The 14,504-nt window shown below is 43.6% G+C and overlaps 1 protein-coding gene and 1 long non-coding RNA gene across 4 annotated transcripts in view; one reads left to right on the top strand and one right to left on the bottom strand.

The window, feature by feature from the left end:
- The window catches only part of LOC142057929 (uncharacterized), a 363,120-nt gene that overhangs the window by 183,830 nt on the left and 164,786 nt on the right, over positions 1–14,504 (bottom strand). Inside the window, exon 5 of the long non-coding RNA XR_012660809.1 lies at positions 3,918–3,980. This is a non-coding gene — a long non-coding RNA (uncharacterized LOC142057929). The remainder of the gene's footprint in view (positions 1–3,917; positions 3,981–14,504) is intronic.
- SYT9 (synaptotagmin 9) overlaps positions 12,881–14,504 on the top strand; it is a 70,641-nt gene continuing 69,017 nt past the window's right edge. For 2 of the 3 annotated variants that reach the window (XM_075094887.1, XM_075094885.1), the window contains exon 1: positions 12,883–13,485. In XM_075094887.1, coding sequence (XP_074950988.1) covers positions 13,338–13,485 — 148 coding nt within the window. In that variant the 5' untranslated portion in view covers positions 12,883–13,337. Of the gene's footprint in view, positions 13,486–14,504 lie in introns of all 3 variants that reach the window. The other variant, XM_075094886.1, reaches the window with a different exon arrangement.

Here is a 14,504-nt window from a genome sequence, read left to right as displayed (position 1 = left end):
AGGGAAAGCAGATAATCAATCCCTCGTGTCTTTAAGTAAAGATTTTATGAGCTGCACAAGAGAAAAAACTCATGACAAAAAACCAACAACAAAAAAGATAGAGAAAGGGGAAGTCATCTTAGGTGTCAAAGGAGGAAGAAGAATCTTCCTAGTCAACCCAAATCCAGCAGCTGGGACTAGAATAGGGAAGCCCCACTCATCCCTTACTCTGCCAAAGCCTTTGAAAGACTGCAACACAAATTGCCAGAAATGCTTTAACTGAACAAGTTTCTGTAAGGAAATGCCAATCTGTTTGTTTGGTTTAGGAATGTTATCAAGAAAAATAAAACTTTCTGAGAGAGTAGGGAAGAAATAAATATGTAAAAGGTAGGTCTTCCTTCCTTCCTCTCATCTAGATATAGCAAAACTAGCTGTGAGGAAACTCACGTGGGAGGAGGTATCACGCATTTGACTCAGGGTGCTTTCCTCCCAAGATGTGTTCCAACCACCAGTCTTTGGCTAAATGTGGACAGTCCCATTCTTATTAGCAAAAACAATAAAACCAAAACACCCTGAAAAAAAGTATGTTTTCTGCCCACACTGGAACAGAAGTTATCATGAAATTCTTCAAAATTTCAAAAAATTGGAAAGACATTTCTCATCCAACTCTGGTTGCGTCATAATGAAGAGAAGGAAAGTTTGGATTCAGATACAAACTATAAATACAACTTTAAGGTCATAAACTGTCAGCTTAAGGACTTACACTGATTATGTAAGGTTACAGCAAGTTAATTAAGTATTTAATAAAAAGTTTTATTTACAGTAAGTAATTTACTAAGCAATGTTAGTTCTCAACATGAGAAGCAGCAAATCAAGTCAGAAGACTCTGTTTCTACATTCAAATACATCTTATGTTGTGAGACATAGCTGAATATAAATCTTGACCTGTTAAATATCGAGGTTTTTACCATATGGTTTTAGGTGCTTTGATCAAATGTTAAAGAACTCACGTGACAGATGTGTACTTGGAAGAAACATGATGTTCACATTTTATCAGAATTTCTCCTTGTTTTATAAGTATCAAGTTGCTGGACACAAGAAAAAGTTCAAAGATCCTTTTGATGAATATCTTAAAAATGTCTAGTTGCTATCAATAGTAAGATTAAATTTCCATACCCTTGATATTTAGCATGTCTGCCCAGAAAAAACAAAGTTATTTCCAATAAACTCTTGGTTAAAAGGAAAAACTTAAGTCACCTTTGACAGTTCAGTGAGGAGAACTACCAATAAAAAATCATATCACACATTCCTAGTTTGCTCACATTTGTGCTGTGATAAAGTATACACTGAAAAGTAGGTGCATCTGTCTGGTTTAATAATTTTGTATTTCTGAAGTAAAAACAAAAGAGAAAGTCTGATAAATTAACAATGTCCGCTGTGTGATTCAGAAGGAGGAACTGTAAAGGTTTCATCTCCTAATCCTTTGGCTCAGTGCAACAGTGCAGCGCGGAAGTGCATCCCCTAATTATCCATGCTTACTGTATCCCAGGACAATTCAAAGGTGATGTGAATGAAACAAATTTGTTTCTGCAGGAAGTGAAATATGCTCCAGCTACCCACTAAATGCTCTCCAACATCAGTGGGAGTTTGCAATCATGACAGGTTCATTGGTCAGCTTTGAACTGCATTTACAAATGGAAGTCTGTGGTCCAGAAGACTGGATGAGATCCACCTTGAACTAAAATTCCCAGGCCACACACAGACAAACAAATCTCAGAACCGACTGCTGCAATCTACTGAAACGTTCCTGTTGCACCAAGTAACATCATATACAGGCACCCATGCAGATTACTTTGTTTTCACCCAATCTTATGAGTAAAGGCTGTTACACAGTGTAAAGATAGTCACCATAGTCTTCGCAATGAATTTGGTGGGAATTGCGCTGGATGTGAAATGGTCTGAGATGGGCTGCTTTTGAAGCAATTAAGACAGGCTTTTATGTTTTGCCTAAGCTTACTATATATTCAACAGCAAATTTGTTAAGAAAAAATATTTTAAATCAAAATAAATTTTTGCTAAACTAAACCACTTCTAAGTCATCAAGACAAAATGCTTTTGCATGTTTTGCAAAACAAAAATGCAAGACAAAATTGCATTGCTTACTTGGATTTCTTCCTTACCCTGTTAGACAGCCTTCTATTGCATAGAAAACTGCATTTTCTTTACTATTTGTTGAGTTGATCATATTTTGTTCCACTTTTCAATGTAATCATACTCATCTTCTATTTAAAGAAGCCAGAAAATCTAACAAGCCTTCCCACAGTCAGAAGATCTTTTTCTTTAGAAAAATCTTATAAAAACTACTATGTCTTTTTGCATTTGCTCACAGGTCATGCTTACAAAACATTGTTTTCTAAGACTTTTTTGTTTGTTTGTTTCTCTTTTCTCGAGACTCTTCAGCTTGTCTATATCTGAAATTCCAGTATCCAAAACTTGCATCACATGAAGCCTCCACAATTTCAAACTGGGGTAATTATGTCCCTTGTCTTCCATGTAATATTCCTGATCATAAACTGCAGAATCACAGTTGCCTTTTTTTGCACTAGCTTCACATTGTCAACTCACTGTTTGTTTTACCTATGACCCTAAGTTTATTTTCTGAGTCCTGGTCTAGCCAGTTATCCCAAACAGCACAAGTACAGGGTAGATAATGCATTCTTCACCTTCCACTTTCTAATATGGGGGAAAGGGGCCATCTGCTGTCACACATAACTCATGGAGACAGGCACATGCCTCAACAATATTCAAAATAGCTCAGCTACTAACTGAGAAGCTTCTTGGAGTCAGCCCACTCCAAGTACCACTGCAGAGACAACACAGGGGAATGCTGGGATCAGCACAGTACCTTACATTTTCCCTGATTCCTCCAGACTGAAAGGGGGACCCCATCATCCACCCAAAGACAGACACTCTTCCAGGTTAAATTCAAAAGACACAGTAGTCAAAACGACAGGACCTCAGTATAACAGCATCTCACTCAGATCACATTCCAAAGAGGCAAGACCAGGAGTCAATTCTTTGCAGAAAAGATTTTTGCCCACAGGTTCTGGCTCACAGAACAACTTAACAGTGCACTTACAGACACCCTGCACCCTCCGCCTTGCTAAAGCAACCTTAACCCTTCTAGCTGAAAAGATATTACTCTGCTGAAAAGAAATGAAAATTCACAGTGCCTAAAGAAGAATGAACATGGGTCTTAAAGCTAACAATAGCTGACATAGGCTGGGGAACATTCCTGTGACAGCTTCAACATTTAACAAGAAAAGTACTGAACAATGAATCTCAATCTCCTAGGTAGTGGTCTACTGTGGATTTTTCTTCCTGGAGTAATTAATAGCAAGAGAAAAACCCTTCTCACACAGCAAACTAGGTGCTTTGTTTCTTAGCAAACAACCCATATGTTTTCCAGACACTCATCATTTGTAAGAGTTTATTTTTAACATAAACTCTGGTATAATATGAAAGTTCAACTGCTACCAATTGCCAGTCTTCCCTAGATTTAGGCAACAATATATTCTGGGAGTATGACTCAAGAAAGCATTCACATGAGCAAGTAAAGCAGGTGGCCAGGACCTACCACATAGCATCAGCTTCATCAGAACATCCTCAGAGGAGATAAAATAGCTCTTAACCATTTGGGGAGATGATCAGAGGGTGGAAGAAAAACTGTTCTGAGGTATAAGTTGTAATTATTACAACCAATAGAGCAAACTGCAGAGTCTATTGGCTCAGCATCACAAAAAGATATATTAAAAAATCACTACTTTTCTGATCAAAATGTTTATCACTGCGTTGCCAGTAAGTCTCAATGAAAATTATTTACACATGGGGCCTCAGTCATAAGTTTAAGTTATGCCAGCGCCAAATAAACAGCTTACCTGGTTTTCCCTCAGAAGTCTCTTATACAGCAGGACAGCTCATTTATTCACCCAATGTTTCAACTGCAATAAAAAAAGAAGTTGTTTTGTTAGTCTGTTGGGAAAAGAGATGTCCAAGCTGCCTATAAAACTCTTGCCATTTTACACAGATTTATGCCAAGCACTGGGTCCTGTGATTGCACAGGAACCAGTGGCCAGCAGCCATTCAATTGCAAATGCATGGCCAAAATGTCACGTTCAGCTAGGATTCCTTCATCTCCTTCTTCAAGTGCATTAACCGAAAGAGAAGAGAAAATTGAACAATGTTATTTCTGTCATTTGCTTGCTTAGTAACAGGGCTTTGACCAAGTTAGCTGTTATAAAAGCTGGGTAGTTTCAGGATAAAGTTTTTCATCATTAGCTAGAGATTTGAGAAAAGTATCCTACTATCTTTACTCAAACAAGCAGTCCAGGAGCATTACTGTAGGCAGTCCTGATTCAGAGTGATACTTGGGAAGCATCTAACTTCAGGGACATGGATTGTCCCCTTTAATTAAAACCAGAAGCATTCTGGTGCTTGAAGCAATCTACATGCATGTGCTTCAACTCTGATTTGAATTCATGCTTGTGGGAAAAGGGATTACACACCCCAACTCTGCCTTGAGCCCAGAACAGCTGCAGACGTGACACATGCTCCAGAGATACTATAAAAATTGTCAAGCCAAGGAAACTTCCAAAAAGAAGAAAACTGGAGATATAACACAAAACCTTTCCTAAAAAACAGCATAATGCTGCATCAAAAGTGAAAAGAGGATTTTAAGTCCCTACACTTCCACACGTGCCATCAGCTCATGGGCCACACACACTTTGAAAATGTTCATTGGATACCTAGACAAAAAGAAAAGTTTAACAAAATACTGTCCCCTACTAGAGATGGTCACAATTTAATAACCCGTGTGCTTAAGTTAGACACACAGGGAGAGAAGGAGTATGCTCCCCACCCTGACCGAGAGACCATTGCACATTTAGGAGCCAGTGATCTACCTAACCGTTAACCAGAGCAAGCCCGGGCTGGTGCTGCGCAGCACGATGCTGCATGTACAGCGTGTCCGTCAGGCCGTGCAACGCTCACAGCTCTTCGGCCGCAGGACAGGCTCCACCAGCTCACCACAGCAGAGGAGCCATGGGCAGCTCTTGCTCACCACCGGTGACCGTGCCTATCGCCTGGCCCTGCCTGTATCTTGCAGCACAGCAACAGGTACTCATGCGAGTGGCCTTTAGGAATTGAGTTGTTTTCTTGTAAGGAAATTCTGTAACAGCTCAGATGACCATAGGGGAGAGCTTCTCTCCACGGACAGGAACTGCTCTGCTCTGTGCAGCACACCATAGGAAAATCCATCCAGGCTCCATCCATTGTGGCACAAAGGGATGTAAGACTTACTATCTACATCCTTCTCCTTATTCTGTCTTAAGCCATTCATTGTTGGGCATTTCTTACTGAGATTCAGGAAGAGCCCTGCACCATCTTGCTCCCTCCTCACCCCAGTGCAGAACACCTCCCTTTCTGAAACACACATGCCAATCTCTGTCCTCAGTGTTGTCAGAGCCGTGGCCAACACCATGACCCTTAGAACAGTTAAGAGTGGTTCTCAAGAAAATAAGGTGTTTGCTTGTATTAAATACTACCTATATTGTGGCCAAAAGCCATGTCACTGTTCTCCTTCATATTGCTCTTTTATCATGAAAGAAGAATATTGAGTAACCTTTTAAAGAAACAAGTTGATTATCCCTTACCTCCAGCATAAGAGCCTGATCACAAAGGTCCAACATGCCTGTTGGGACACCATACTTGTAACAACATTACAACTGTATTCACATTTTCTCCAAAATTTAGTTAGCATATAAAAATAATAGGTACAAGTGTTATACAGGTATTTAGTGCCAGAACACAAATTCATAACTTCCCCTCTGCTTCTTCCAGATTTTGCTTTTAGGTATGTTCTAAAAAGTATAGAAAGAAAGCAGCAACTACATGTTAGAAAAATTAAGAACTCCCATGAGGCTGAAAATAAAGCATCATGAAGTTTTCCTGTTTAAAATAAAGTGACAGAAACAACTTTGAGCAAGAAAATGCTGCTCTTCTACAGGCGTGAAGAGGAACAGATCAACACACACCCTCTTTATCCATGTATTTTCTTTACCAGAGACTACATCAATCCACATCTACTCATGACTGTAGTAACTAGAAACCACGGATCCGAAACAGAATGTGCCAAATGAAGCCACCTGGACTTTTCGTATTCTTGTAACACAAAAGTTGATCTTTCTGTTCAAGCAAATCCTCAAAAACATGCTAATATTAATGAATTAATTTATTTCATATTTTTAGTTAATATTTCTACACTTCTTACTTCAAGAATACCTAGCAGAGAGCATATTCTTGATGCAATTGATTGAATATTTTTAACCATTACTGCCTTCTGGACAGACTTTAGCTTATCTGATTATAAGTTAGAAAGCACATAACCAGAACTAAAGGTAGCTCCAAAAGGAATAAAACTTTTCTTCCATCCACAAAGGGACATGTGGATTTATTTCACTTGCAAGCATATCCCATCTGATCTATCACTTAATTAAAAATGTTTTCTAAATTTAACTACCTTTCAAAGAAGGCCAAGACTACAAAAACACTGTGACAGCTATAACTTACAAAGCATTAAATTACCAGAAATAAATTTCAAAAAAGGTTTTCTTTTGGGTGTTTTTTTTCCTTCTTTAGTTGAAGGTTCTGTAAGGTTCTTTTAAGGTTCAAAAATAAGGGACTACAGCCTCCTCACTGAAAGCTACTTCCTTAGCATTCTCTTACAAATTCACCAAGCAATAAGCCATAAACCACAAAACATTCATATGGCTTCTTTCGCTTAGGAAACAGCAGCATGTAGCTGTAAGCAGCTGAGAGGAAATACATTAGCAGAGCTTTCCTGCAGTCCACATTATGGTTGAGCTCTTAGATATTTACTTGTATGAACTGCACCACTGAGTGAGACCATCAATAAGAGTTAATTATATAAAGGTCTACTAGGTGGTATAATACCAATTTTCAGATTAACCTTTGTCACAGATGATTCTGCTTCTTGAACTAGGAAATAAATGCTTGAGAGATAATAACATTTACTTTATCCTGTGCCTTTAAAGTTTGCTAAGCCTGGTTCAGGTTTTATATACAGTCCTGAATATTATCTAGACTCTCATCTTTTTTTTTTTCTGGACAAGCTACGTCAGTGACATGTATCACATCATCATTCCACCTTGCACAAAATGGGCTTTATTTTTCATGCATTTACAAGTACTCACATGATATAAAGGGTGGGTTTTTTTGTTATTTGATGACTGTAGATGCATTAAATACAGGACTAGCTCCTATCTTGTTATCATCTGGCTCCCATTAACATGTTAATATAAATAACAGTCTTCATGGGTATATCTGGAATGAGTAAGACACTCTATTTTCAGGGGATTCTTTTCTGACATCAAGTTTTCATCTTCCTTAAGGACCTGGATGCTTCAGCATATGAGGGGAGGATACTAGGAACAGTGCCTCAGAAAAGAACAGTGCAATGGCTGTCCAGGCTAATGTAGGAACATTCTTTTCAGCATATTTCCTTTTTCTAAACAATAGTCCCCCAAGCAAAGTAAAGGTCAACACTTCTGCTCTTTATTTGAGAATAACTCTAGCTACTAGAAAGCAAGACAGTGTTATGCTTCCAACCCAGCTAGTTACGTGCATTTTAGGGAACACACTTCAGCAGTAAAAGAAAGAGATCACAGGTGGTGATTTGGTTATTGCACCATCCTTTACTTGCAAGGTAAAACTAAAGTGTTCATTTGATTGTTTATGCCTGGGACATCAATTTCCCTCTTTCACACCTTGCCTTCATGTGTATTTGTAAGATTAAAACTTCAGTAATAAAAGCAGCATCAGCTAACAGGCAGACATTAAGGGAAAGTGTCATAAATAATATCCCACAGAACAAGAAAAAAAAACCCACCAGACCTTAGAAGATAGCTTCACAGTGAGCCTGCTGACTCCATCAGCTTTCATTAGACTCTCTTCAACACGCAGGTCCAGGGTCAAATCCTGATTTATAGTTGCATAGATATATGCAGAACTGCAGCTAGAAAGGAGCTCAGTGCAGCATGCCAGTCATGGCTCCCCTCAGAAGCAGGAAGGTCCTTCAATGTTTCTTCACATGTTTATTCACAAGATCAGAGAGCTGGCATTGAGGGATAGAAAGCTAGACGAAATTGCAGCACCCAAAAGGGAGATAAAAAACACTGACTGCAGAGACAGGACTTTAAATCCATGTGAGCAGTCAATAACAAAAACCACAGACCACAGACTTGGGAATTCAACAATTCTCCTCAAGCTCAATTCAGTCTCAAAACTGAATTGTTCAGTGAACTTTCTTTTTTCCCAGTAGTATTTGCAAAAGCTGTCAAGGAAGAGATTGTCAAATTAGAATTAAAGTCAAATCAGAAGAGAAGACATGTTTTCTTCCCTCCTTCTCTAGTTTTGAGGAAGCTTTCTTAAGATAGATGAAGATACCAGATGACAAGCTACAGTACCCAGAGTCCTCTCTATTAACAACGTGAGGAGTATGAACATCAAGAAAAAATGTTTATCTACCAAACATTCATGGTCATGAAAGTGATCCATCATCTGAAATAGCTTGTATTCATGTTGCACTGTTTACAGTCTTCTGGGCAGTACCCTCTACTTTGAGCTTGCATCTGTTCCTCTTCCCTAGGCAGTAAAGCTTTGTCCAGTGGCAACATGGGAAAAAAACCAACCAAAAAAAAAAACCCCACTGATGAGCTACAGTAGACTTAAAGTAGCTGTCTTGCTTTTTCTCATAACCTTCATTCAAACAATTCATTCATTATCTACACCCCTTCAACTCAGTTCATAAAGGGTAGCTGAGCCCCAGTTGTATCAGGACATTGGCTGTCAGATGTGTTTTCCTAATCCTCTAATGCAGCACAGCTTCTAGTGACACTTAATAATAGCTAAGAGATTTTGACATACTTTTTTTCTGCTCAATACAGGATAGACATTTTGCTCTTCCTTCAGGACCTGCTGTGAGAAACCAACCTATCTACCATCATTCAGAAAACTCCGTAATGACATTTTAATAATTCTGATGTACAGCTTACAGGCCTCCTACAGAGGCAAACCAAAAACGTTGTACTATCCAGTGTTTAACACCGATTTTATGTGTTATGCATTATGTTTTAAAAATCTGAACAGATTTTTATATACCACCATCCCTTCTCATGTTCCTTCATCACAGCATTTAATACTGATCTCAAAACCTTTAAACGTCTCCATATTATTAGCTGCACCCACGAAGAGCTATCAAAGTTTTATAAAACATTCTCAAAACGATAATATCACCTTTCCTTCAGTTAACACTAACCTGTGTCCGTATGACCTCTAGCAGTCAATGATGAGTAAAAGGCCCAAATGGGGGCATATCTATTTTCTAACTACCCTCCCCTTAAAAGCATTCCTGAAACCTTCTGTGAGAAGTAACTAATGCATTGCAAGGCTGAAGCTGCCCAGAAAAGCACCACCTCACAAAAACTCAGTAGTAGTTACCCATGTTCCTATTTCTTATACGTTCACCTAAGCATCTTCTAGTTTTCTGTAGCATAAAAAGAAATATCCATTAAGAACAGAAGGTAAAGAGGCATATATGAGGGAGAGTGAGGCAGAACATCTGGCACAGCCGGTAACAGAAAGATTTGATAGGTGTATCAATCCTTGATCCTACAGTGGCATTTCCCTTTTCCAGCCTGGACTTCAGCTGACTGCCTTTAGCACAATAGCACCCCTTAACCACGGCACTGTCCTCCTTGATCTCTACCTTTCCTTCTTACTCTTTAATTGCAGAGTTCACTCACTTTGACTTTTGAAAAAAACCCAACAAATCCTTATTTGCCATGTTGCATTTAGTAAGTTTACTGCTCTACATCTTTCCTTGACTTCCTGAAATACACATGGCCTTTCTTCCCTTTTGTTAAAAAGAAGTATTAACATGATGAGCTATATCCACCTATTTGAGGCCAAATGTCATTCAAAAAATTATAAATACTTGATACAAATACTTGATAAGTTCTGGTTGCAGCACAGCCATAACAAAAATTCTGATGCAAGTTGCCTTACTTTCTTCCAGAAAGGCATTTGTTTCACGAACGCCTTAGCTTTGAAGATGATTTCATTGCCAAGCAACCCTGGCGTTACTGCCAGAACACTGGGGAAAAGCTTTATTTCAAGAAAAGAAAGAACATGTCAATTGATGATGACAAAACTGTTGTAGGTCAAACAGTTAAACTTATTCTGACTCCATGTGTAGCAGGCTTGGGGATACTTTCTTCTGAGTACACTGTACTGTGTGAGGGCAGCTCTGAGCTCAACAGAAAAAAATAGACGTACGGTCTATTTGAGAGTTGTAACTCTCAAATAAAGTTAACAGGAGTGTCCCACTGCATCATGCAATGCCCTACTAGGACCAAGGTTAATTCACTAGGGATCTCCAACATAACACCACCCCCTGAATGGGCAAAATCTGCAGCCAAATCAAGGGTAAACTCATCACAACTAGGGGTGCCTGCAAGAACAGAAACATGCTATTGATGACAACAAAATGGTAGATGTAATCCAGTTTTCACAAGCAACCACAGGAAGGAAAAGTTCTATTTGCTTTTAGACACACAGCAGATTACATTTACTCCTGATATATCCAGAAAGAGACATGGGCATTTGCTTACGCAAGTACACTTAGTACTTGCTGATAGCTTTTGAGAATAGATGCCTTTGTTTACTAGCAGTGATGTCCAAACAATTTCACGGTCTTTCCTCCACCAGACTGAAAAATCTCCAACCCTCGCCATCTGCATTACAAACATCTCAGCACCTTCAAATTGCTGCTATTTAAAAAAAATGAAGCAGGACATTTTAGTTATAGGAGAAAGATAAAGAAATTTCCACTTCATCACCAGGCTGCCCATTGTTCACCCTGCAGCAAGCTAGAATCCCAGCTGAGCGATGGGCTTGGGGTCCCGCAGGATAAAAGCCACACTCTAGCAATTGCATTAATACCACTTCACAGTTGATATATTTGACCATCCTGGACAGAGTACAAACTATACAGCAGCACGGCCATCTAGGTTCAGGGCCAAATTACAAAAATATTGCCAAGTTCAGGGCCAATTTACCAAAATATTGCCAAATAATCTGCCTAAATGACTCACAATGCACAAAATTGTACAGCAATTCAGAATCTGGTCACACATGATCAGTGGACCACTTGGGGCATACTTCGCTGACGTCTATGTCAGTGAGCCATCAAAGGATGGCTCCTCTGCCATTCCTCTTATCACATAGTGCCAGCATTGGCCTGGACTTCATCTTGTGTTATAGATGAACAAGTTTATACCCCCAGAGTGCTTACTTACATATGAATAGTGCACTAACCCTCTTGCAGCTGTTTCTCCCAAAAATAAATTCTGGTATCTCTGGTTCTACCAAGTTCTTCACTGAAGTAGGAAGAGCAGCAGCACTGTTAACGCCTGGTCCTTAGTTTGAGAAAGAGCTGTGACTGAGAGTACCTCTTCAGAATTCTCTCTCCTCCCTCCCACCCTGCGTGCCTGAAGAAGCCAATCACCCTGGTGTTTCCAGCACTGAGATAAATATTTGTGCAGCATTTATTGAGGCTAGTAGGAAGTCTCCCCATGCTTAGATGTGAAAACATACACTTATGTCATAAAAATCCCTGGGCTTCAAAAATATGACCTCAACGACTGTAACAGCTATCATACCATGTTATTATCTATTATTAATTCCTAATAAGAACAAGTCAGCGTGAGTTACCTGTTTACTGATGGAATTATTCCTGGTTTATACAATCATGTTTTACAGACATAATTTTTCTATTAAAGGTGAGAAAAAAAAAGTCATGCCTCTCAGGCATAAGCAACGCTGCCACAGCACTAGGAGAGATCAAGTTATACTAGCAAACAACTGTTGTTGTTAACATCCACTCCACTTGCAGAATACTTTTTAACCTATTTCAACAATATACTTTTTTCCTTAAAAAAATTAAAAAGCTTCTACTAGAAGATGTTGCTGTCTACACTATTTCTAGATCTGTTATCACCAGCCTTTAAACAGGAGGCTGAACATCTGCACCAGACTGAACTTTCCAAGCTCATCATGGCCTCTGATATTTGCTTAAACTATTATAAAAGAGAGAGAGGAAAAAAAATTAAGTTAAATGGAGCATCCAGTTCTCAGCTTTTCCCCTCATGACACCCACCAGCCTCCCTGCCTACAAATCCAGAAAGCGAAGCAGCACCTTACAGATATTCTGCTTGCCAGGATAAACATGCTTACGGCTTCTCAGCCTCCCCCTCCTCCGGCGAAGGCTCTCCTGCCTTCCCCTCAAGCTATGGCCGGTTCTCAGGTGCCTGAGATTTCCCATCCGTGCTTTAACTCTTTCTAACCCACCGCCCGGGCCAAAATATGAACCCGCTGAAGAACGCCGTTCCGTCCAGAATAAATGTGTAACGTTCGCCCCTCCGCCAGGCTCCCAGCAGTGAGGGCACGCACTACTTATAGGGAGTAATTTCAAGACAATGAGCTGAGTGAATGGAGCGGTTTCTGAATAGGAGTAGGCAGCGCGACACAAAAAGCTTACGGCTTTTAACAAACTGTTAACATCAAACGCGGGCCGCCAAAGAGGAGGTCTGGGCCTGGCTGGCGACGGGGAGGAGGAGGACGAGGAGCTGCCCATCAGGACCTGCGCCCGGGACCGTCCTCCGCCGGACCCCGCGCCGCTTCCCAAGTTTTCCTCCGCGCCTGTTCTCAGACACGGCCGAGGGGCTCGGCTCGGGGGGTGCCGCGGCCGCGGCCCGGGCTCCGGGGGCGGCCCTGCCCCGGGGGCGGAGAGGGGCCAGCCCGCTCGGGCGGAGGCAGGGCCGGGCCCCCGCCCGCTCCGGCGGCCGGGGGAGCTGCGCCAGCGCGGCTGGGCGGTGGTGGCGCCGGCCCTCCCCGCCCTCGCGTTCAACTGGTGGGACCCCCCCTCTCCGCCCTCGGCGGCGGCGCGGCGCGCGGGAGGCGGCGGGACGAAGCCTCTAGCGCGGGGGGGTGCGGCGGCGGCGGCGGGCGGCGGGGCCCGGCCCGGCCCGGCCCGGCCCGGAGGGGGGCCCGCTCGGCTTGGCTGGGCTCGGCCCGGCGCGGCGCGGCTCGGCGGGGCGGGCGCCGCTGGCGGAGGATGCGGGCGGCGGCCCGGCGGCGCGGGCGGCTGCAGGCGGGCGGCGGGCAGCGGCGCGGCGCCTGACCGCAGGGCTCCGCTCCGCTCCCGAGGATGCTGGGGGGCGATGCCCGGCGACAGGGAGGACGAGATCTGCCAGAAAGCGCTGCAGCTGCTGGCCGAGCTGTGCTCCGTCGGGGCGGTGGAGAACGAGAACTGCCGGGATTTCATCTACTACCTGCGGGACAGAGCCCGGCCCCGCCTCACCGACTCAGGTACGGCCGCGGCCGTTGGGGCGCGGGCATCGGCGGCCTCCTCCGGCCCTCGGCTACGGGGGGAGGGTGAACATCCCCGCGCACCCCTCGGAGGCCGGGTGCTGCGGGGAGAGGCCTGCCGGCACGGCGGGGACTGCCCCGGGATGCGAGCGGCCGGGGCGGGGAGAAGCGGGGGTTGGGGGGGTGGCTCCCGGGAGCCCGGGGCTGAGGGGATTTGCCCCGGTCCCGCCGGGGGAGGACGCTCGTCCTGCCGCTGCCCGCCGCGGCGCCCGGTGGTCTCGGGCGGTGCTGCCGGGTCCCCGTTACCGGCGCCCAGCTGCTGGCGGGGATGCAGCTCTCCCCGCCGGCGGCGGGTGCTGCCGCCCGAGTGCCGGCGGTGCGGGGAGGGTGGCGGGCAACTTTCTCCCTCCCTCGCTCCGCGGGCCGGCCGGTGTGTGCCCCCCCCCCGCCGCCGCCGGCGCTCCGCCGGGCCCCGCAGCGCGCCGGAGCGTCCGGGCCGGCGCTGCCCCCTCCCGGGGCCGCTGCCGTGTCGCGGGGTGAGGGGGGCTCCTGTGCCCCCGGCCTTCCCCATCGCCCCGCGTGGGCTGGCAAAAGACGCTCGTAGCCCCGCTTAAGTGCAACACAGTTCAACCGAACTTTCCAGTTCTGCCTTGCACAAGCCAAAAAGACTCTTCCTTGCGTTTCTGTAGCAGGTGTGGGGGTTGTAGGTCTGACAAGATGTACGCTGAGTTGTTCTGTGCGTTCGTCTGGATTGTGGTTGCCTTTTCATACCTTGGCATAACGCTCCGACTTAAGAACTTTAACTTGAGGAAGCTTTTTAATAAGGAAGCCGAGCTCCAGCTGCACAAAAATGTTGAGATATTGATGATGTTCTGTACATCTCTGGCCATAAGGGAAAGGCAAATGGCACTTTGAAGTGGGAATTTATTATATTTATTTTTACACCATCAAGTTGAGTTTGCTCAGCATAAGGAGAAATCTAGAGAGTTAAAAGGGAAGTTGATAAACGTTTGCAGTAC

The sequence above is a fragment of the Phalacrocorax aristotelis genome, chromosome 5 (genome assembly GCF_949628215.1).
Source record: "Phalacrocorax aristotelis chromosome 5, bGulAri2.1, whole genome shotgun sequence".
Classification (NCBI taxonomy): Eukaryota; Metazoa; Chordata; class Aves; order Suliformes; family Phalacrocoracidae; genus Phalacrocorax; species Phalacrocorax aristotelis.
The sequence above is the reverse complement of the archived record's forward strand: the minus strand, read 5'-3'. Positions and strand labels throughout refer to the sequence as shown.